This window comes from Oncorhynchus mykiss, chromosome 18 (assembly GCF_057628025.1).
Source record: "Oncorhynchus mykiss isolate SJ-2025 chromosome 18, ASM5762802v1, whole genome shotgun sequence".
NCBI classification, from domain to species: domain Eukaryota; kingdom Metazoa; phylum Chordata; class Actinopteri; order Salmoniformes; family Salmonidae; genus Oncorhynchus; species Oncorhynchus mykiss.
Genome location: NC_143039.1, coordinates 77,104,345 through 77,128,953, shown reverse-complemented (window position 1 = coordinate 77,128,953; position 24,609 = coordinate 77,104,345). Strand labels below are relative to the sequence as shown.

The 24,609-nt window shown below is 44.5% G+C and overlaps 1 protein-coding gene across 4 annotated transcripts in view; it reads left to right on the top strand.

Moving 5' to 3' along the window:
* Positions 1 to 24,609, top strand: part of nhsl3 (NHS like 3) — a 66,311-nt gene that overhangs the window by 40,829 nt on the left and 873 nt on the right. For all 4 annotated transcript variants that reach the window (XM_036953656.2, XM_090209436.1, XM_090209435.1 and 1 more), the window contains 7 exons: positions 13,202 to 13,363; positions 16,928 to 16,971; positions 17,112 to 17,244; positions 18,382 to 18,489; positions 18,717 to 18,859; positions 19,104 to 19,289; positions 20,498 to 24,542. In XM_036953656.2, coding sequence (XP_036809551.2) covers positions 13,202 to 13,363; positions 16,928 to 16,971; positions 17,112 to 17,244; positions 18,382 to 18,489; positions 18,717 to 18,859; positions 19,104 to 19,289; positions 20,498 to 24,542 — 4,821 coding nt within the window. The remainder of the gene's footprint in view (positions 1 to 13,201; positions 13,364 to 16,927; positions 16,972 to 17,111; positions 17,245 to 18,381; positions 18,490 to 18,716; positions 18,860 to 19,103; positions 19,290 to 20,497; positions 24,543 to 24,609) is intronic.

Genomic DNA, 24,609 nt, shown 5'->3' with positions numbered 1-24,609 from the left:
TGCTAATTCCTGGGTGATGCATCATCTTGGTTTCGCCTGTAGAATGAGTTCTGGGGCACTTACAGACAAAATCTTTGCAGATTCTGAAACTTCAGAGTGTTTTCTTTCCAAAACTGTCAAGAATATGCATAGTCGAGCATCTTTTCGTGACAAAATATCGCGCTTAAAACGGGAACGTTTTTTATCCAAAAATGAAATAGCGCCCCTAGAGCTCTAAGGAAATTCATTTCCATGTGTCCTATCTGTGCTTGGAGTTCAACTAATTTAACCCAAAATAAGTTACGTTTTAAGGAGGTTATTACAAAACTCAAAATAACCTGGAACATCTGTTCTCAGAGCGTTAATAAAAACCTCCCTGGAACCATATTAAAACGTTTTCAGAACCTCCCTGGAACCATAGCAAAACGTTTTCAGAACCTCCCTGGAACCATAGTAAAACATTCTCAGAACCTCCCTGGAACCATATTAAAACGTTTTCAGAACCTCCCTGGAACCATAGTAAAAACATTCTCAGAACCTCCCTGGAACCAGAGTAAAACATTCTCAGAACCTCCCTGGAACCAGAGTAAAATGTTGTCTGAACTTCCCTGGAACCAGAGTAAAACATTCTCAGAACCTCCCTGGAACCAGAGTAAAATGTTCTCACAACCTCCCAGGAACCAGAGTAAAACGTTCTCAGAACCTCCCTGGAACCAGAGTAAAATGTTCTCAGAACCTCCCTGGAACCAGAGTAAAACATTCTCACAACCTCCCAGGAACCAGAGTAAAATGTTCTCAGAACTTCCCTGGAACCAGAGTAAAACATTCTCAGAACCTCCCTGGAACCAGAGTAAAACGTTCTCAGAACCTCCCTGGAACCAGAGTGAAACATTCTCAGAACCTCCCTGGAACCATAGTAAAACATTCTCAGAACCTCCCTGGAACCAGAGTAAAACATTCTCAGAACCTCCCTGGAACCAGAGTAAAACGTTCTCAGAACCTCCCTGGAACCAGAGTAAAACATTCTCAGAACCTCCCTGGAACCAGAGTAAAACATTCTCAGAACCTCCCTGGAACCAGAGTAAAACATTCTCAGAACCTCCCTGGAACCAGAGTAAAACATTCTCAGAACCTCCCTGGAACCAGAATAAAACATTCTCAGAACCTCCCTGGAACCAGAGTAAAACATTCTCAGAACCTCCCTGGAACCAGAATAAAACATTCTCAGAACCTCCCTGGAACCAGAGTAAAACGTTCTCAGAACCTCCCTGGAACCAGAATAAAACATTCTCAGAACCTCCCTGGAACCAGAGTAAAACATTCTCAGAACCTCCCTGGAACCAGAGTAAAACATTCTCAGAACCTCCCTGGAACCAGAGTAAAACATTCTCAGAACCTCCCTGGAACCAGAGTAAAACATTCTCAGAACCTCCCTGGAACCAGAGTAAAACGTTCTCAGAACCTCCCAGGAACCAGAGTAAAACATTCTCAGAACCCCTCCCTGGAACCAGAGTAAAACGTTCTCAGAACCTCCCTGGAACCAGAGTAAAACGTTCTCAGAACCTCCCTGGAACCAGAGTAAAATGTTCTCAGAACCTCCCTGGAACCAGAGTAAAATGTTCTCAGAACCTTCCTGGAACCAGAGTAAAACGTTCTCAGAACCTCCCTGGAACCAGAGTAAAACGTTCTCAGAACCTCCCTGGAACCAGAATAAAACATTCTCAGAACCTCCCTGGAACCAGAGTAAAACATTCTCAGAACCTCCCTGGAACCAGAGTAAAACATTCTCAGAACCTCCCTGGAACCAGAGTAAAACGTTCTCAGAACCTCCCAGGAACCAGAGTAAAACATTCTCAGAACCTCCCTGGAACCAGAGTAAAACATTCTCAGAACCTCACTGGAACCAGAGTAAAACGTTCTCAGAACGGGGGGGGGGGGGGGGGGGGGGTCTCTCTGCCAGAGGACCTGAGGGATCTACTGGGTACATGACTTAAAGCATGACGAACATGTATTGGGGTGCACAATCATGGATCTAAAAACCAATAGAATCTTCTTCTAATTCATTCTCAAACTAACAGGCAGCTGGTACAGAGACCTTAAAACTGATGTAATGTGTTCTCTCTGTCTGGTCTTGGTCAGTACCCTGCAGCATTCTGTATGTATTACAGTACAGAGACCATTAAACTGGTGTAATGTGTTCTCTCTGTCTGGTCTTGGTCAGTACCCTGCAGCATTCTGTATGTTTTACAGTACAGAGACCATTAAACTGGTGTAATGTGTTCTCTCCGTCTGGTCTTGGTCAGTACCCTGCAGCATTCTGTATGTTTTACAGTACAGAGACCATTAAACTGGTGTAATGTGTTCTCTCTGTCTGGTCTTGGTCAGTACCCTGCAGCATTCTGTATGTTTTGTAGTTGACCAATGTCTTTCTTGGGTAGACCAGACAGAAGAGCATCACAGTAGTCAAGCCTGCTTGTAATATAAGCATGGATGAGTCTCTCTGTATCAGCCGGAGAGAGAAACGGCCGCAGCTTGGCAATGTTCCTCAGGTGTTTAAAAAGCATTTCTAATGTGTGATTCAAAAAATTGTGTTTCAGATTAGTTTCTTTTATCTGGTGTTTTATCTTTATTGTCAGTGAATTAAAATGTGCGTCCAGATTCTCTCTCTGTGCTTATAGCTAGCCTATAATGTATGTGTGTGTGTGTGTGCGCTTCCCATCCCATCCCCTAGAACACAGACATGGTCAGTTCACAGATAATGTGGTTGGTGTGACTCTGATCACTTAAATGATCTTTCCAGTCCTACATTTACCCTGCAGGTGCCGCCTACACCTCGAAGCAGAGCCTCAGGACAAGTAAAAGACTTGGTGTGTTTTCGTCGCTTCCTGTCCTCACTTCTCAGAAATACACGAGTCACGTTGACAAACCTCTAACACATTTAAACCTAAACCATGTGATAGTTTCTCCTGACTTTTATCTTCCTCGGATCTCATGAACGGATGTATCCAGAAGAAAAAAAGGCTGAAAAGATTTACAAGAACAAGAGACGACTGTCTGTGAAGAAATATCTGTCTGTGAAGAAATGTCTGTCTGTGAAGAAATGTCTGTCTGTGAAGAAATGTCTGTCTGTGAAGAAATGTCTGTCTGTGAAGAAATGTCTGTCTGTGAAGAAATGTCTGTCTGTGAAGAAATGTCTGTCTGTGAAGAAATGTCTGTCTGTGAAGAAATGTCTGTATGTGAAGAAAAGTCTGTCTGTGAAGAAATGTCTGTCTGTGAAGAAATGTCTGTCTGTGAGAAATGTCTGTCTGTGAAGAAATGTCTGTCTGTGAGAAATGTCTGTCTGTGAGAAATGTCTGTCTGTGAAGAAATGTCTGTCTGTGAGAAATGTCTGTCTGTGAGAAATGTCTGTCTGTGAGAAATGTCTGTCTGTGAAGAATTGTCTGTCTGTGAAGAAATGTCTGTCTGTGAAGAAATGTCTGTCTGTGAAGAAATGTCTGTCTGTGAAGAAATGTCTGTCTGTGAAGAAATGTCTGTCTGTGAAAAAATGTCTGTCTGTGAAGAAATGTCTGTCTGTGAAGAAATGTCTGTCTGTGAAGAAATGTCTGTCTGTGAAGAAATGTCTGTCTGTGAAGAAATGTCTGTCTGTGCTTTAAAGAATCTTCTCAGCTCGTCGTCCCAGGAAATGTATAGAAACGTTCCATGGAATTCCATGGTTCTGAGTCGCTGTTGACCTCCACTGGAGGGATGTTGCTTTCCAAAAGGTCATAGAGTTTGTCCGTGTTTAATCAGTTGCAATTCAGAATTGTCCGAAATCCATATTGACGTCATTGAAGATGTGTCAGACAATCAAACAGCGTGTGAAACATCTGTCTCTCTATTCACCCGTCCGTTTGTCTCTCAAACAATCTGTCAAGATGTCTTTGTGTGTGTGTGTGTGTGTGGGGGGGGGGGGGGGTTATCAGAGAAGTAGACCAAGGCGCCATACCCTTTAAGATTTTGTCTACGGCACCTTGTTGAGAAGAGCGGTCAAGGAAGCTGATTGGTGTCAAAAGTCAAAAATGGTTTACTCATTGTCTCATGCTTAGAATGTGCTCCACCATTGTTATAATTTGTGATTATCTGATGACAGCGCCCAACATCAAAAATACTTTTCAAAACCAGCACAGGTGTCACAAAATCACAAATAGCGATTAAATAAATCACTTACCTTTGAAGATCGTCCTCTGTTTGCAAATCCAATGGGTCCCAGCTACACAACAAATGGTTGTTTTGTTCGATAAAGTCCTCCTTTATATCCCAAAAATGTCAGTTTAGTTGTCGTGCTTGATTCAGTAATCCACTCGTTCAACTTGCAGACAAACAAATCCAAAAAGTTACTAAGTAAAGTGCATCCAAACAAGTCAAACGGTGTTTCTAATTAATCCTCAGGTACTCTAAAAACGAAATAAACGATCATATTTAAGACGGAGAATATTATGTTCAATAGGGAAGATAAATAACGAAGAGCGCGCCCTCATTCACTCGCGCAACAAGACTACATTTCAAATGAGGGACACCTTGGAAAAACTACAACTATTTGTTCATTTTTCAAAAAACAAACCTGAAACTCTTTCTAAAGACTGTTGACATCTAGTGGAAGCCATAGGAACTGCAACCTGGGAGGAATTATTTTGAATATCCCATAGGTTTGCATTGAAATGGCCTGTGACCTCAAAAAATTAAATTATTGATGGATTATCCTCTGGTTTTTGCCTGCCATATCAGTTATATTATACTCACAGACATCATTTTAACAGTTTTAGAAACCTCAGAGAGTTGTCTATCCACTGCTACCAATTATATGCATATTCTAGCTTCTGGGCCTGAGTAACAGGTAGTTTACTTTGGGCACATCAGTCATCTGGAATTCAGGAAACTGCCCCCTAGCACAGAGAAGTTAAAAATCATATCAAAAGGTTTAATGAAAGCACACTATTCCAGACCAGTCTTCATTTTTTAAAGTTTCAATGGTGTTTCTAGCTTAAACAGTTTAAGAGGAGTAGTTATTGATACTTTTGATACATAATGGTGAGTTCTAGAATCATCATCAGTAATAAACCTAAGAGAGAGAGGGAGGGAGGGAGGGAGGGGGGAGAGAGAGAGAGAGAGAGAGAGAGAGACAGAGACACAGAGACAGAGACACAGAGACACAGAGACACAGAGAGAGAGAGAGAGAGAGAGAGAGAGAGAGAGAGAGAGAGAGAGAGAGAGAGAGAGAGACAGAGAGAGAGAGAGAGATAGAGAGAGAGAGAGAGAGAGAGAGAGAGAGAGATAGAGAGAGAACATACAGTAGATGCAAAGATTAGTTCTCTAAATAGAGAGACAGACATTACAGAGACTAGACAGGAACAAAGAGAGGCTTAGCAGTTGGCCACCCACTCGCTCCCGTGTACCATTCTAATATTATTGGTCACATACACATGGTTAGCAGATGTTATTGGTCACATACACAGGGTTAGCAGATGTTATTGGTCACATACACATGGTTAGCAGATGTTATTGGTCACATGGTTAGCAGATGTTATTGGTCACATGGTTAGCAGATGTTATTGTGAGTGGAGTGAAATACTTGTGCTTTTAGTTCTGGCTCAGACAGTGCAGTAATATATAACAAGTAATATCTAACAATTACACAACAACTACCTAATACACACAAATCTAAAGGGAGGAATACTATATACATATAAGTATATGGATGAGCGATGGCCGAGCAGCATAGGCAAGACGCAGTAGATGGTATAAAATACAGTATATACATATGAGATGATTAATGTAAGATATGTAGACATTATTAAAGTGGCTAGTGACCCATTTTTTAAAGTGGCCAGTGATCGGGTCTCAATGTACACAGCAGCCTCTCTGAGTTAGTGGTGGCTGTTTAACAGTCTGATGGCCTTGAGATAGAAGCTGTTTTTCAGTCTCTCGGTCCCAGCTTTGATGCACCTGTACTGACCTCGCCTTCTGGATGATAGCATCACTGTTGACCGTATTGTTTAGGATTAAATTAACCCAAAGCAATGTTTATCGAATCTCAGACTTCTCCTTAACCGTCAATACATTCAATCTTCCCATGTTCACGGGCCAGAAACTGTTTTCCTAAGGCTAAAGTAAAACTCATTCTGCAAACGAACCAATGGTTAACAAACCATTTATAACAAGTTGGGACCATTAAAACGCTGGATATTCTTGTAGAGACTGTGATCCCTTCTCTCGGCCCATACAGGATCAGTGTGAGCTGGCAGGAGTTAACAAGGCAGAGGGAAGACAGGGAAACAAAAGCACCCTGAAATGCCACGCAGGCACACAGAGAGAGATATAAACATAGACACAGTCTGCACAGGGTATAAATAGCTCCCGCTCTCTTTTCTCCTTCTCTTTATTTCTTTCTTTCTTCCTCTCTGTCTCCCTCTATCTTATTTGGCATCTCTCTCCCTTTTGTTCTCTGTCTCTCTCTCTCCTCCCTCTCTACCTCTCCCCCTCTTGTTCTCTGTCTCTCTTTCTCCTCCCTCTCTCTATCTCTTGTTCTCTCTCTCCTCCCTCTCTCTCTCTCTCTTGTTCTGTCTCTCTCTCTTGTATTTGGAGGGTTGTGGAATGGGAGATTAGTTTGTGAATCTTTTCCCACGTTTGTTTGTTTCTCTCTCTCTCTCACTCTCTCTCTCTCTCTCTCTCTCTCTCTCTCTCTCTCTCTCTCTCTCTCTCTCTCTCGACTTCCATGAGGAGATGTGTTAGTAAAATCAGGTGTAAGACAATCAGGGAAGTCAGTGGAGTGGTATTGATTGGTTCTGCAGGAGCAGAGGAGGAAGATTGGTCTGGTCTGATTGGTTCTGCAGCAACAGAGGAGGAAGACTGGTCTGATCTGATTGGTTCCGCAGCAGCAGAGGAGGAAGACTGGTCTGGTCTGATTGGTCTGAAACCCTATTTAGATAGATCAATGGGTGAGAGAAAAAGAGAGAGAGAGAGTGAAAGTAGGGGTTAAGTTCTTTCTATCTAAGTTAAACATCACTTTCACTTTCTCTCTCTCACCCATCTTTCTCGTCTTTTTCTCTCTCACTCACCCATCTTTCTCTCTCTCTTTCTCACCCATCTTTCTCTCTCTCTGTCTCTCTCTCTCTCTCTCTCACTCACCCATCTTTCTCTCTCTCTTTCTCATCTTTCTCTCTCTCTCTCTCACCCATCTTTTTCTATCTCACTCACCCATCTTTCTCTCTCTCTTTCTCTCTCACTCACCCATCTTTCTCTCTCTCACTCACCCATCGTTCTCTCTCGCTCTGTCTCTCTCTCTCTCACTCACCCATCTTTCTTTCTCTCTTTGTCTCTCACCCAGCTTTCTCTCTCTCTCTCTCTCTCTCTCTCTCTCTCTCACCCATCTTTCTCACCCATCTTTTTCTCTCTTTCTCACCCATCTTTCTCTCTCTCACTCACCCATATTTCTCTCTCTCTCTGTCTCTCTGTCTCTCTCTCTCACTCACCCATCTTTCTTTCTCTCTTTCTCTCTCACTCAGCTTTCTCTCTCTCTCTCTCTCTCTCTCTCTCTCTCTCTCTCTCACCCATCTTTCTCTCTCTCTTTCTCATCCATCTTTCTATCTCTCTCTCTCTTACCTATCTTCCTATCTGGGGGCTTCCGAGTGGCCCAGGGGTCTCAGTGCAAGGGTGTCACTACAGACCCTGGTTCAATTCCAGGCTGTATCACAACCGGCCATGATTGGGAGTCCCATAGGGTGTCGCAGAATTGGCCCAGTGTCGTCCTGGTTAGGGTTGTCCGGGGTAGGTCGTCCTGGTTAGGGTTTGTCCGGGCTAGTCCGTCCTGGTTAGGGTAGACCGTGATTGTAGATAAGAATTTGTTCTTAACTGACTTGCCTAGTTAAACAAAGGTAAAATATATATGTAAATACATCTAACTTAAACCCTGCTTTCACTCTGTCTTTCTCTCTCACACATACATGCAAGCACGCACACAGAGGCAGGGAACAGTGGTTCTGATCATAAAGTGAGCATTGATATGGAAACATTGCTCTGTTTCTCTGATGGTTCAGGGCTCTGATTCTCTCATGGTTCAGGGTTCTGATTCTCTCATGGTTCAGGGCTTTGTTTCTCTCATGGTTCAGGGTTCTGATTCTCTCATGGTTCAGGGCTCTGATTCTCTCATGGTTCAGGGCTCTGATTCTCTCATGGTTCAGGGCTCTGTTTCTCTCATGGTTCAGGGCTTTGATTCTCTCATGGTTCAGGGTTCTGTTTCTCTGATGGTTCAGGGCTCTTTCTCTCATGGTTCAGGGCTCTGATTCTCCACATAAGCTGTTTCTCACCTTATGTGGAGTATAGAGGGCAGAGAGGGAAATAAAATAGGTAGCACCTCACATACAAGTACCCAGGGCATAGATGCACACACACACACACACACACACACACACACACACACACACACACACACACACACACACACACACACACACACACACACACACACACACACACACAAACTGTAAAATAGAGGGTTATTTGAGGACATGAGAGGGACGAGCTAATCTGAAGATTGTACATGAATTGGTACTGGTAACTAGTAAATTGGTACTGGTAACTAGTACTGGTTACTAGTAAATTGGTAATGGTAACTGGTACTGGTAACTAGTAAATTGGTAATGGTAACTGGTACTGGTAACTAGTAAATGGGTAGTGGTAACTGGTACCTGGTAACTAGTACATTGGTACTGGTAACTTGTACTGGTAACTAGTAAATTGGTACTGGTAACTAGTACTGGTAACTAGTAAATTGGTAATGGTAACTGGTACTGGTAACTAGTAAATTGGTAATGGTAACTGGTACCTGGTAACTAGTACATTGGTACTGGTAACTTGTACTGGTAACTAGTAAATTGGTAATGGTAACTTGTACTGGTAACTAGTAAATGGGTAGTGGTAACTGGTACCTGGTAACTGTCCAGTGGACAACACAGAACATTACACTAGCACCTCTAGTGGAAAACACAGTACATTACACTGGCATCTCTAGTGGACAATACAGTACATTACACTAGCACCTCTAGTGGACAATACAGTAAATTACACTGGCACCTCTAGTGGACAAAAAAGTACATTACACTAGCACCTCTAGTGGACAATACAGTACATTACACTGGGATCTCTAGTGGACAATACAGTACATTACATTAGCACCTCTAAGTGGCCAATACAGTAAATTACACTGGCACCTCTAGTGGACAACACAGCACATTACACTAGCACCTCTAGTGGACAATACAGTACATTACACTTAACCTCTCTGTCTCCTCACTACTCTAACCTCTCTGTCTCCTCGCTACTCTAACCTATCTGTCTCCTCACTACTCTAACCTCTCTGTCTCCTCGCTACTCTAACCTCTCCGTCTCCTCGCTACTCTAACATGTCTGTCTCCTCACTACTCTAACCTCTCTGCCACCTCACTACTCTAACCTCTCTGTCTCCTCGCTACTCTAACCTCTCTGTCTCCTCACTACTCTAACCTCTCTGTCTCCTCGCTACTCTAACCTCTCCGTCTCCTCTCTACTCTAACCTCTCTGTCTCCTCACTACTCTAACCTCTCCGTCTCCTCGCTACTCTATCCTCTGTCTCCTCACTACTCTAACCTCTCTGTCTCCTCACTACTCTAACCTCTCTGTCTCCTCACTACTCTAACCTCTCTGTCGCCTCGCTACTCTAACCTCTCTGTCTCCTCACTACTTAAGAAGGCAGCAGTATGTTTATCTTACAACCATTCCAGATGTGTGTCCCAAAATGGCACCCTATTCCCTATGTAGTGCACTACTTTAGACCAGGGCCTTACAGGCTCTAGTGCACTATAAGGAATAGGGTGCCAAGTGGGATGCTGCACCAGGCCAGTCCAGATTATCTCCTTCCGTATGGACTACCTGCGGTGAGATACACCAGGGAGTAGCCAATCCAGGGTTAGCTCTCTGAGATGGCGAAGACCGGAAAGTCTGCCGAGCAGATGGTGTGGTGAGAGGCCAATGATACTCACACGCCAAGAGAGACTGGTGATGGAACAGAGAGATACCTAGAGAGACTAGTGATGGAAGAGAGAGATACCTAGGGATACTAGTGATGGAACAGAGAGATACCTAGAGAGACTAGTGATGGAACAGAGAGATACCTAGAGAGACTAGTGATGGACAGAGAGATACCTAGAGAGACTAGTGATGGAACAGAGAGATACCTAGGGATACTAGTGATGGAACAGAGAGATACCTAGAGAGACTAGTGATGGAACAGAGAGATACCTAGAGAGACTAGTGATGGAACAGAGAGATACCTAGGGAGACTGGTGATGGAACAGAGAGATACCTAGAGAGACTAGTGATGGAACAGAGAGATACCTACGGAGACTGGTGATGGAACAGAGAGATACCTAGAGAGACTAGTGATGGAACAGAGAGATACAAAGGGAGACTGGTGATGGAACAGAGAGATACCTAGAGAGACTAGTGATGGAAAAGAGACATACCTAGAGAGACTAGTGATGGAACAGAGAGATACCTATAGAGACTAGGGATGGAACAGAGAGATACCTAGGGAGACTAGTGATGGAACAGAGAGATACCTAGGGAGACTAGTGATGGAACAGAGAGATACCTAGAGAGACTAGTGATGGAACAGAGAGATACCTATAGAGACTAGTGATGGAACAGAGAGATACCTACGGAGACTGGTGATGGAACAGAGAGATACCTAGAGAGACTAGTGATGGAACAGAGAGATACAAAGGGAGACTGGTGATGGAACAGAGAGATACCTAGAGAGACTAGTGATGTAAAAGAGACATACCTAGAGAGACTAGTGATGGAACAGAGAGATACCTATAGAGACTAGGGATGGAACAGAGAGATACCTAGGGAGACTAGTGATGGAACAGAGAGATACCTAGGGAGACTAGTGATGGAACAGAGAGATACCTAGAGAGACTAGTGATGGAACAGAGAGATACCTATAGAGACTAGTGATGGAACAGAGAGATACCTAGAGAGACTAGTGATGGAACAGATAGATTGGTGATGGAACAGAGAGATACCTAGAGAGACTAGTGATGGAACAGAGGGATACCTAGAAAGACTAGTGATGGAACAGAAGGATACCTAGAGAGACTAGTGATGGAACAGAGAGATACCTAGAGAGACTGGTGATGGAACAGAGAGATACCTAGAGAGACTAGTGATGGAACAGAGAGATACCTAGAGAGACTAGTGATGGAACAGAGAGATACCTAGAGAGACTAGTGATGGAACAGAGAGATACCTAGAGAGACTAGTGATGGAACAGAGAGATACCTAGAGAGACTAGTGATGGAACAGAGTGCATATCATTGTCATACCTCCAAACAAATACTAGAGAGACAGAGAGAGAGAGAGAGAGAGAGAGAGAGAGAGAGAGAGAGAGAGAGAGAAAGAAAAAAGAGTGAGAGAAAGAGAGAATGAAAAGAGAATGAAAAGAGAGAGAGAGAGAGAGAGAGAGAGAGAGAGAGAGGAGAGATATGGAGAGAAGGAGAGAGAGATATGGTGAGGATAGAAGGAAAAGAGAGAGAGAGAGATACGGAGAAGGAGAGAGAGATGGAGAGAAGGAGACAGAGAGAGAGACAGAGACAGAGAGAGAGACAGAGAGAGAGAGAGACAGACAGAGAGATGGAGAGAAGGAGAGGGAGAGAGAGATGGAGAGAAGGAGAGAGGGAGAGAGAGATGGAGAGAAGGTGAGAGAGAGAGAGACTAAGAGGTCAGGAAAGGTAGAAGTAGAAAGGCCAGAGAGAGGGCAAGGAGAACGAGGGAGGAGAATGAGGGAGGAGAACGAGGGAGGAGAACGAGAGGGAGGAGAACGAGAAGGAGGAGAACGAGGGAGGAGACAAGGGAGGAGAACGAGAGGTAGGAGAACGAGGGAGGAGAATGAGGGAGGAGATTGAGGGAGGAGAACGAGGGAGGAGAACGAGGGAGGAGAACTAGAGGGAGGAGAACGAGGGAGGAGAACGAGAAGGAGGAGAACGAGAGGGAGGAGAACGAGGGAGGAGAACGAGAGAGGAGAACGAGAGGGAGCAGGAAGTGATCTGGTATTGGGTGGAATGAAAGACCAGAAAGGGGAGTCAGTCTGCTCTGATTAACTTTCAGGATGTTGCAGGGCTCTAATGCTTGTATTAATGTAATGTGTTGCCAAGCACTGTTATACAGGTCCTGTTGCCAGTCACTAACCAGAAAGCAGTCACACCACTGTGTAAGGTGCCTCTATGTGTGAGCATATAACAAGGTCTACCAAGAGGTCTGAGTCTTTATGGCACAGGGGGCACTTGGTTTGTAACTGCAGGGTTGCTGGTTCCAGCCCATATCCCAACCAAGAGCCCAGCTGACCCCTCAGTCACAAATCCCTGTTTGATTTATGGGATATATGGGGTTGTTGAGGAAATGGATAACATATATATATATCTATATATATATTGAAGCAAGATCTCAAGACATCAGTCCGGAAGGTAAAGCTTGGTTGCAAATGGGTCTTCCAAATGTACAATGACCCCAAGCATACTTCCAAAGTTGTGTCAAAATGGCCTAAGGACAACAAAGTCAAGTTATTGGAGTGGCCATCACAAAGCCCTGAACTCAATCCAATAGAACATTTGTTGGCAGAACTGAAAAAGCATATGCGAGCAAGGAGGCCTACAAACCTGACTCAGTTACACCAGCTCTGTCTGGAGGAATGGACCAACATTTGTTGACAAGACATTTGTGGAGTGGTTGAAAAACGAGTTTTAATGACTCCAACCTAAGTGTATGTAAACTTCCAACTTCCAAAGTATATACAGTGGGGCAAAAAAGTATTTAGTCAGCCACCAATTGTGCAAGTTCTCCCACTTAAAAAGATGAGAGAGGCCTGTAATTTTCATCATGGGTACACTTCAACTATGACAGACAAAATGAGAAGAAAAAAATCCAGAAAATCACATGTAGGATTTTTAATGAATTTATTTGCAAATTAACTGTATATATAGAGAGATGTTGGATAACGCAATCTCTTGGTGATCAATACATTGTTATTAAACTCTCTCTCTCCCTCTCTCTCTGTCTGTCTGTCTGTCTCTCTCTCTCTCTCTCTCTCTGTCCCTCTCTCTCTGTCTCTCTCTCTCTGTCTCTCTCCCTCTGTCTCTCTCTCTCTCTCTAGCTGGTCCTAAGGGTAAGGATGAGCAGAAGAGGTTGACAGTTCACTACACAGCCTCCTCCTCACACTACCAGGAGAATGTGTTCATCGAGGGCAGTCGCCCTCAGTACCTAGAGGACCTGCACACTGAGGCACGGGAGGGGTTAAAGATACTACAACAAGAAGGTAGTGACACTACACACTGCACACTACACACTACACACTGAGGCACGGGGTTACAGATGCTACAACAGGAAGGGCAGCATTACACACTACACACTACACACTGCACACGACACACTGAGGCACGGGAGTGGTTACAGATACTACAACAGCAGCGGCAGCATTACACACTCTAAACAGTAACAATATAAGATACAGTTCATTCAGAAAGTATTCATGCCCCTTGACTTTTTCCACATTTTGTTACGTTACAGCCTTGTTCTAAAATTGATGAAATAAAAATGTGTCCTTATCAATGTACACACAATACCCCCATAATGACATCACAATACCCCATAATGACATCACAATACCCCCATAATGACATCACAATACCCCCATAATGACATCACAATACCCCATAATGAAACCACAAAACCCCATAATGACATCACAATACCCCATAATGAAACCACAAAACCCCATAATGACATCACAATACCCCATAATGAAACCACAAAACCCCATAATGACATCACAATACCCCATAATGAAACCACAATACCCCATAATGACATCACAATACCCCATAATGACATCACAATACCCCATAATGACATCACAATACCCCCATAATGAAACCACAATACCCCATAATGAAACCACAAAACCCCATAATGACATCACAATACCCCATAATGAAACCACAAAACCCCATAATGACATCACAAAACCCCATAATGAAACCACAAAACCCCATAATGACATCACAATACCCCATAATGACATCACAATACCCCATAATGAAACCACAATACCCCATAATGAAACCACAAAACCCCATAATGACATCACAATACCCCATAATGAAACCACAATACCCCATAATGACATCACAATACCCCATAATGAAACCACAAAACCCCATAATGACATCACAAAACCCCATAATGAAACCACAAAACCCCATAATGACATCACAATACCCCATAATGACATCACAATACCCCATAATGAAACCACAATACCCCATAATGACATCACAATACCCCATAATGACATCACAATACCCCATAATGAAACCACAATACCCCATAATGAAACCACAATACCCCATAATGACATCACAATACCCCATAATGAAACCACAATACCCCATAATGACATCACAATACCCCATAATGAAACCACAAAACCCCATAATGACATCACAATACCCCCATAATGACATCACAATACCCCATAATGAAACCACAAAACCCCATAATGACATCACAATACCCCATAATGAAACCACAATACCCCATAATGACATCACAATACCCCATAATGACATCACAATACCCCATAAGGACATCACAATACCCCATAATGAAACCACAAAACCCCATAATGACATCACAATACCCCCATAATGACATCACAATACCCCATAATGACACCACAAAACCCCATAATGACATCACAATACCCCATAATGACATCACAATACCCCATAATGACATCACAATACCCCATAATGAAACCACAAAACCCCATAATGACATCACAATACCCCATAATGAAACCACAAAACCCCATAATGACATCACAATACCCCATAATGAAACCACAATACCCCATAATGACATCACAATACCCCATAATGAAACCACAAAACCCCATAATGACATCACAATACCCCATAATGACATCACAATACCCCATAATGAAACCACAAAACCCCATAATGACATCACAATACCCCATAATGAAACCACAAAACCCCATAATGACATCACAATACCCCATAATGAAACCACAAAACCCCATAATGACATCACAATACCCCATAATGACATCACAATACCCCATAATGAAACCACAAAACCCCATAATGACATCACAATACCCCATAATGAAACCACAGAACCCCATAATGATATCACAATACCCCATAATGAAACCACAAAACCCCATAATGAGAAACTGTAAGAAAATATTATTAAATATTAAAGAGTTTAAAAAAAAAACTCATATCATATTTACATAAGTATTCAGACCCTTTTCTTAGTACTTTGTTGAAGCACCTTCGGCAGCGATTAAAGCCTTAATTCTTCTTGGGTATGACTGTACAAGCTTGGCACACCTGTTTTGGGGGAGTTTCTCCCATTCTTCTTTGCAGATCCTCTCAAGCTCTGTCAGAATGATGGAGGCCACTGTGTTCTTGGGGACCTTCAATGCTGCAGAATGTTTTGGTGCCCTTCCCCAGATCTGTGCCTCAACACAATCCTGTCTCTGAGCTCTACGGACAATTCTTTCGACCTATTGGCTTGTTCTTTGCTCTGACATGCGCTGTCAACTGTGGGACCTTATATAGATAGGAGTGTGCCTTACCAAATCATGTCCGATCAATTTAATTTACCACAGGTGGACCCCAATCAAGTTCTAGAAACATCTCAAGGATAATCAATGGAAACAGGATGCACCAGAGCTCAAGTCTCATAGCAAAGGGTCTGAATACTTATGTAAATGTGGTATTTCTGGGTTTTTTGCTTGTCATTATGGGTGTCCCGCCTGCTCCGGCGTCCCCGTCTCGTCTCCTTCATTATGCACACCTGTCACCATCATTACATCATCACTGGTCATCCCCAAAGCCAACACCTCCTTTGGCTGCCTTTCCTTCCAGTTCTCTGCTGCCAGTGACTGGAAAGAATTGCAAAAATCACTGAAGCTGGAGACTTTTATTTCCCTCACTTACTTTAAACATCAGCTATCTGAGCAGCTAACCGATCACTGCAGCTGTACATAGTCTATCGGTAAATAGCCCACCCAATCTACCTACCTCATCCCCATATGGTTTTTATTTACTGTTCTGCTCTTTTGCACACCAGTATCACTACTTATACATCATCATCTGCTCACCTTTCACTCCAGTGTTAATCTGCTAAATTGTAATTACTTTGCTACTATGGCCTATCGAACTGCTTTGCTTTATCTTGGCCAGGTCACAGTTGTAAATGAGAACTGGTTCTCAACTGGCCTACCTTGTTAAATAAAGGTGAAATAAAAAAATAAATCAAATAAAAATAAAACACACAGCTATTTTGGACTCACCTGGACTCTCATTACCTTGTTGATTACCCCGCCCTCTATATCTGTGTGCTCCTCAGTTTGTTCCCTGTGTCAGAATTATTGTCGTTTTGTTCCCCCTGTTCAGATGATGTTCTTGTTTTGATGTCCGTTTTCCCAGGTAAATGTTCACTCCCCTGTATTTGCTTCTCATCTCTAGCGTTGCTCCTTACACTGGGGTATCGTGTGTAGATATATTTTTTTATTGTTTTAATCCATTTTACAATTAAGCTGTAACGTAAACAAAATGTGGAAAAAAAAGTGAAGTGGTCTGAATACTTTCCCGAATGCCCCGTATGTTCTCACTACTCCCTACAAGAGGGTGAGTACTACACACACTCTAAACAGTATAGAATATGAAGATTTGTACTCAGACCATATCACAGGGGTTCAACTCCAGATGGTTAAATGTCATTGTTGGAGCTATCGTGTATGGATTTATCTGTGATTGAATACCCTTTTTTGATTCTCCATCAGAATATCACAATGGAGTGGACTTTCAGGATGACCAGAGTGGCCTCGTAAGTAGTGGTTAATTTTGAAGCAATCTTATGTGGCTAATCAAGGACTAAGAGAGCGGAGCAGACAACAACTTCTGCGAGTACACAGAGACGGAATACCTTGTTTCCCTAACACTCACTCCTGTAATTCCTCTCTCCAGCCAGAACAGGATGTCAGCTCCAACCACTGGGATGGATGTCAGGAGTCCGGAAGCACCGCCGGGAATTCTGTTACCGCGGCGACCTCCGCTGCATCGTCAGCCATGTCCACGAGACCCGTGATCACGCGCCAAGGTAAAGGAGAAGATCGGTTTTGTGTGTCTGTGTGTGTGTGTGTGTGTGTGTGTGTGTGTGTGTGTCAGCTTGGGGGCAAGGCTCTGAATCCCATAATACTCACTGATTCCCTCTCACTGAATCTCATTGTAATTTACAACCAGACCCTCTGAGTTCCTGAAGCCTAAACCATTCCAACTAGGGCTGGCAAAATTACCATATAACCATGTTACCGTCGGTTACGAACGAAGAACGCCGTGAAAATAAAAAAATAACAGTCATAACAGTTTAAAAAAAATTACAGTCATAACAGTTTTTAAAAAATAACAGTCATAACAGTCTAAAAAAAAATAACAGTCATAACAGTTTTTAAAAAATCAGTCATAACAGTTTAAAAAATAACAGTCATAACAGTTTAAAAAATAACAGTCATAACAGTTTAAAAAAAATAACAGTCATAACAGTTTTTTAAAAATAACAGTCATAACAGTTTTTTAAAAATAACAGTCATAACAGTTTAAAAAAAATAACAGTCATAACAGTTTAAAAAAATGACAGTCATAACAGTTTAAAAAAAATAACAGTCATAACAGTTTTTAAAAAATAACAGTCATAACAGTTTTTTTTTTTTTTTTTTTCAAACAGTTGACTGAAGACCGGACAGTCAGCCGTTTGTGCGGTAGAGTCCGTTTCTGTGGTAACACAGCCTCTTACATGAACAGGATGAAACTTGGCTCCTAAACGACCGTCCCGTCAGCAGAAGCACAAACAAATGTAATCTACGACAGCACCGGGTTAGGAGAGGAAAAAAAACATGTCTTCTTTGTTGTGGTTTTGCTATTTCGAACGCTTATTACGGAGGCCGTAGTCATTTGGTTGGCCAATTACCATTCATCCAAAATTCCATGACCGTCACAGCCCTAAATCCAACACATTTCTGTCCTTCTCTTTGAAAATCTTCTCCAAACACTATTTAAATCGTTCACTATTGAATCCGACTGTGATTCTCAATATTGTATATAATATATTAACTCTCCTCCCTCGTCATCTCTCCTTTCATCCCTTCGAATCAAATCAAACGTTTAAACCCGCATCACATCTTTACTCATAAATCCACTTGTCTTATCCTTCATCCTCCTCTAAACCCTCTTCTCTCAGGCTCCACGTTCAAGCCTCTGAACCCAGTGAAAAGACTAGAGAAGGTGAAGAACAGGAGCAGGAGGACAACTATCATGGGCATACCCCAGCAGGTCCAGAGAGAGCTGGGTACGTATGTAGCGGATGGATTGCACTGAGCTTTCACTTTACGAAGTCCCCGCGAACCAACAACGTTCCAGGGTTTTGTGGGTTAGTGGTTTCACTAAATAAAATGGGATCTATACTGAATGAATAGCCTAAGCCACTTTGTCATTTAAAATAGGTCAAATCAATGGTACGATCTTTTGTCATATTCAAATGAGGTGATACGATGTTTCCCACCGTTCTCCTTCTAGACCTGCACAGTGGGTCTGCGTACCAAGTTCCTTCCATGCTCCCGAACGGCTCTGGAAGACAAGGTAGTGACGGCCAACCAGATGTGGTCGTCATCCCCACCATCGACGGAGAGACTCCTCTAGCCAACCACGATGGAGCTAAGGTACATATCTCAGAACTGGCGGTGAGGCTTGTTTTTACCTTTACAACCCCAGCTGATCAAGTACATTTATTTTCTGCTTTAAGTTACAGTGTCCTACTTTTAATTTCAGACTTCTACGTTCATGACAAAACATAACTTCTGTTTAGTTTCCAATAAGGTTTCTTTGAAACTAAGGTAGTTATTGTTTATGTTAAACAAGAATCCACTAAAATTACTATAATTACAACTAATCTCACCTAAATAGGCATCCAGAGAGGAGCAGCTGTTGAGACACCATCTCCAGTCTGTTTATAGGGACGACCAGGGCTTCAGGCACCACAGGGGACTGGACTCTCGTCTCTCCTCCACCCAGAGGCCCAAATCTCTGGCCGTGCCGGGCACGACCTCCTCTTGCTCGGTTGGATTCCCCAACTTCCTCCAGGAGGCACTTGTGAGTGAACGGTGTTTGTCTCCACGTTTCTCCCTGCTGGGGTCATCTATACGGAAATGTATGCCCCCACTAATGGATAAAAAATGTCTGCTAAATGGCACTTATACATTTCCCTGGGATGTTGCTAGTCACGTCACATGGTCATCTACCATCAAGCTTGTTATCTGAACCACTGAAATGAGATCCATATACTTAAAGCTATACAGTTCTCTACATAGTAGGACAGCTCCACAGTTCTCTACATAGTATGACAGCTCCACAGTATGACAGCTCCACAGTTCTCTACATAGTATGACAGCTCCACAGTTCTCTACATAGTATGACAGCTCCACAGTTCTCTACATAGTATGACAGCTCCACAGTTCTCTACATAGTATGACAGCTCCACAGTTCTCTACATAGTATGACAGCTACACAGTTCTCTACATAGTATGACAGCTCCACAGTTCTCTACATAATATGACAGATCCACAGTTCTCTACATAATATGACAGCTCCACAGTTGTCTACATAATACGACAGATCCACAGTTCTCTACATAGTATGACAGCTCCACAGCTCTCTACATAATATGAGAGCTCCACAGTATGACAGCTCCACAGTTCTCTACATATTATGACAGCTCCACAGTTCTCTACATAGTAGGACAGCTCCACAGTTCTCCACAGTTCTCTACATAATATGACAGCTCCACAGTTCTCTACATAGTATGACAGCTCCACAGTTCTCTACATAGTATGACAGCTCCACAGTTCTCTACATAATGACAGCTCCACAGTTCTCTACATAGTATGACAGCTCCACAGTTCTCTACATAGTATGACAGCTCCACAGTTCTCTACATAGTATGACAGCTCCACAGTTCTCTACACAGTATGACAGCTCCACAGTTCTCTACATAATATGACAGCTCCACAGTTCTCTATATAGTATGACAGCTCCACAGTTCTCTACATAGTATGACAGCTCCACAGTTCTCTACATAGTATGACAGCTCCACAGTATGACAGCTCCACAGTTCTCTACATAGTATGACAGCTCCACAGTATGACAGCTCCACAGTTCTCTACATAGTAGGACAGCTCCACAGTTCTCTACATAATATGACAGCTCCACAGTTCTCTACATAGTATGACAGCTCCACAGTTCTCTACATAGTTCGACAACTCCACAGCTCCATGTTGATCCTTGTGTTTGCCTCCTTCCAGGGTCCGGTGATGTCCATCTCTCCCCAGGCCACCTACCTGTCTAAGATTATCCCCAACGCCTATCTGCCGGCCTCCGTCGACGTCATACAGATTGACCGCAGAACCAGCCATACCAATGGACACAATGGGAAAGGAACGGTCCACACCGTCAGCAAGAGCAGCCCGGCATCTGTGTCGTCAGCAAGCCCCGCGTCTTCGAGGAGGTCGGGTGGCGATGGTTGCTATGACGGCGGCGAAGCCCTTTCCCATGGTGACAGTAGTTCCCGTGACAATGGTTCTACGGCGACCACACGCTCAGTGACTTCGGGATCCGGCTGGAGCCACTCGCAGTCTTCCGAGATGATCAAGTCCAACTCCTCCGCCATCTCCTCCACGAAGGGGAGCTTCGGACCTGCTAACCCACAGACAGTGAGCCTTGTTGGGCAGGAGAGACTGCTGCAGCAGCCTGGTGCTGGGGACCAGGACCTGGTGAGCCTACAAAGCTCAGCTAGCTGGGTCAGCAGCACCAGTAGGGTTACTGGTACTGCAACTGCTCAAGGGGGACCAGAGTCGGATCTATCTGGGTCTGTCAGTGCTGGGGAGATGAGCGATGTTGGAGGAGACTCTCACAGATTCTCTCGCTGTCTGTCGATCATGAAGACCAAGCTGCCCCCGGCTCCCCCCAGGAGAACCAACTCCCTGCACCATGAGGAGATGATAAAGAGGCGACTGGTGGAGATGAAAGACCTCAGTGACTCTGCGGGTGGTGAGGCTGCAGAGGACACAAGCTTGGTTACTATCGAGATCTCTAAAGAGCTCTACAAAGAAATCACAAAGAGCTCTATCCCTGTATCCAACTCATCTGCGTTTAACTCTTTAAATGGTACAAGATCCTCCACAGCCTCTAATCCTCTGAGTCCCACACAGGCCCCCCCTGGTGGTAGGCCAGGGTCCAGCAGCTCTTCCCCACAGAAAGCTCCCTCAGAGGGAGATACATTTGAAAAGACCATGTCCCCCTCCAGTGGGTACTCAACGCAGAGTGGAACGCCGACGCTCTCCCTCAAGGGGATCTGCCCTTTCGCCTCGCCAGGTAAACACCAGAAGATGCCGGTCAAACCGGAACGTTCCGGTTCAAGAGCTTCCTCCTCGGCAGCCTCTGTCTCGTCTTCCCTCAACTCCCTGTCTTCAGTCACCTCAGAACACGTCAATCAAGAGGCTTCAAAAAATATCCCTAGCACACCCCAGCAGGCCTCCCCACCTCCGTCTCTAAGGACAACAGAAAAGCCACCAACGGTGGCCCCGGTGACCCCGACCAGTTGCTCTGCATCCATGGCGATCAGAGAGCTGCTTAACATTCCGCCACCCCCCAACATCAAAGCCCCTTCCCCGCCACCCCCGGAAACCTGGGCCCACAACAGACACACCTTCGAACTGCTGTGCGGTCCTTGCCCCAACGTCAACAGGCTAGCACAGCTCCAGAGGCAACAGGAACTGAAAGATGAAGCTGGCATCATTAAGCAAAAGCAGGAACCTCAAACTGAAGCTAGCAAAGAGTCTCAAGGCTCAGATGAAAAGCAGGCTACCGTAGAGGAAGTCACTTTGATGAAATCAGAAAGCAAATACATTGTTTCGAAAGAAGAAACTGAGCCTACGCTAGAGCAGGTGTCTGAGGTATCCGATCGTGTTAGTCAGGGAGTCGAGAGCACAGAAAGTCAAACGAAAGAAAAAGTAAGTCCGGAGATGATCGCAGAGAGGGTAGAGGCAAGTGTAAAGGTCCAGAACCAGAACCAAAACCAGCAGCAGAATAGTAGTAGTATTGTACAGGTCAAGGATCAAGACGAGAGTCTGGAGACACAAGTTAGTTTAGCGACGATTCCAAAGAAGGAACCCCCTCCTGTCATGAAGAAAAGTACTCGTAGAAAAGAACCTGTAGTTCAAGTAACAACAGACATTCAACAAAAGTCGCCATTTGATGAGGTCACAGTAGAGGAGAAGGTAGAATCTCCCAGCGAGAGTGAGAAGTGTTCCCTACAGGCGGAGGTAGAGGTGGTAGCTAAGGAAGTTGAGGTTGAGGTAGTTGCTAAGGAAGTTAAGGTAGTTGCTAAGGAAGTTGAGGTAGTTGCTAAGGAAGTTAAAGTAGTAACTAAGGAGGTTGAAGGTCAGAGTGCTACTGAAAACACTACAGAGGAAAGTCCCACTAAACCAGAGGCATTTACACAGACCCTTGCCATGGAGCCTCCCAAAGTGGACAGGGTCTCTCCTCCAGCATCTCCTCCCCCTGCCCACCATCCTCCTCCACCCCCTTCTAAGGCACCTCCCTCCTTAGTGTCCACTCCCACACCCGAGGTAGAGGAGGAGTGTGAGGAAGAGATTCCCATAGTAGAGCCCTGCTGGCCCCCTCCACCTCCACCAGAGGAGCCAGCAGATTCAGTATTTGATGAGCCAGATGAGATGGACTTTCCACCTCCTCCCCCTCCCTTCATGACGGAGAGCTTCCCAGATGTAGTGGAGAGCTGTAACACAGTCACTGATGTCCAGGAGGCGTCCATTGTGGCTCTGGATGTGGAGGAGGTTACGGAAACTGTGAATGGAGCAACTGTGGCTGGGGCAACTGTGAATGGGGAAACTGCAGATCTGTCACCCATTCCGGCTCAAATGGAGATGAAGGAGGATAGACCTGAAGAGGTGATTCTGAATTCTAATGCTGTTCCAACTGATGAAACCAGCTCTGAGGTATCTGAATCAGCTGAGCTCCAAGCAATTCCCGCAAATGAGTCAACTGTTGTTTCTCCAGTTCAGCAATATAAGAAAGAGGCAGAGGTCAAGCAATCTGCCCAGCAGTCAATCACAATGCAGGAAGCCATAACTCAACCAACAGAAACTTCTCCTCAGTCACATGAAGTCCTGGCTCTATCAGAGGGTGTCCCTCCCTCACTCCAGGAGGCTCCTCCCCCACCACCAATGAAAACAGCCTTGTTGCCCCCCTCAAGTATCTCTCCTCCATCTCTTATCAGTGTCCCCCTCCCTTCCCCTGTACAATTTGAAGATCCGATGCACTCTGAGCCTGCTGTGAGTGCCCCCATTCCACCCCCCGTCAATGTCCCACCCCTTCTCCCCCTCCCATTTGAGAACCAACCACCTGCCAGGAGACAGCTCAGCTTGGTGAACAGAGAGACCAGGAGCACAGAGCATCTGTCTAGGCACAACAGTGCCCCCATTCCCAAAGAAGACGCCAACATTCCACTGGTCACACCCTCTCTGCTTCAAATGGTACGTCTCAGATCGGTCAACGTCAGTGAAGACCAGATGAAAACGCCTTCCGACAACGACAATAATTACAACAAGGGGAATCCACCTGCTCACGATCAGAGTCTAATCCCAACCCAAACCCCTGGATCCCAGAACACAACACCCCAAAAACCAATCCGGAAATCCCCATCTATAAAATCCACACCTCTGTCATTGAAGTCATCAACACCGTCGATCATCGCCCCCTCGATGCGCTTGCAGGAAGCTATCCGCATGAAGACAGCGGCCATGTCTTCCAGAGATGGTCTTCTAACGCGCTTTAGAATGCCATCCTCCACCTCATTCCCCAGTAGCAGTGGTGGTGAATATGAGATGTTATCCCCAATGTCACCAGAAGGGGGCGACATGCTAAAGTCCCCCGCTTCCACTGCTAGCTTCATCTTCTCCAGGAGCTCAAAGAAGGTCGTTATAGAAACGCCTGTCGCCTCTTCCTCCCCCGAGATGCAGGCGAGCCTTCAAAAGAACCTAGCCGCCGTGCTCATGAAGGTTTCCGACCAATCGACGGCTTCCACGGTCACTAACGGCAACGCTGGAAGAACCGGGATTCCGAGGAGGGTTCCACCACCCGTGGCTAAGAAACCAGTTCTTCCAGCGTTGCAGTTAGCGACCTTGGAGAAGACTGTTTTTTCTATAGTGACAGGTGGTTCTCAGAGTGAGAGGAGCACTCCGTCACCAAGGGGAACAGAAGCTAACGAGGAGACAGAGACGGTGCGACCTGCGGGCCAGAAAGCACTGACAGAGGACCACAATACAGCAAGTAAGAACACCAAACACAACACCGAGAATACGATTGTTGCTAAATATTATTACATATCCTTACAAAT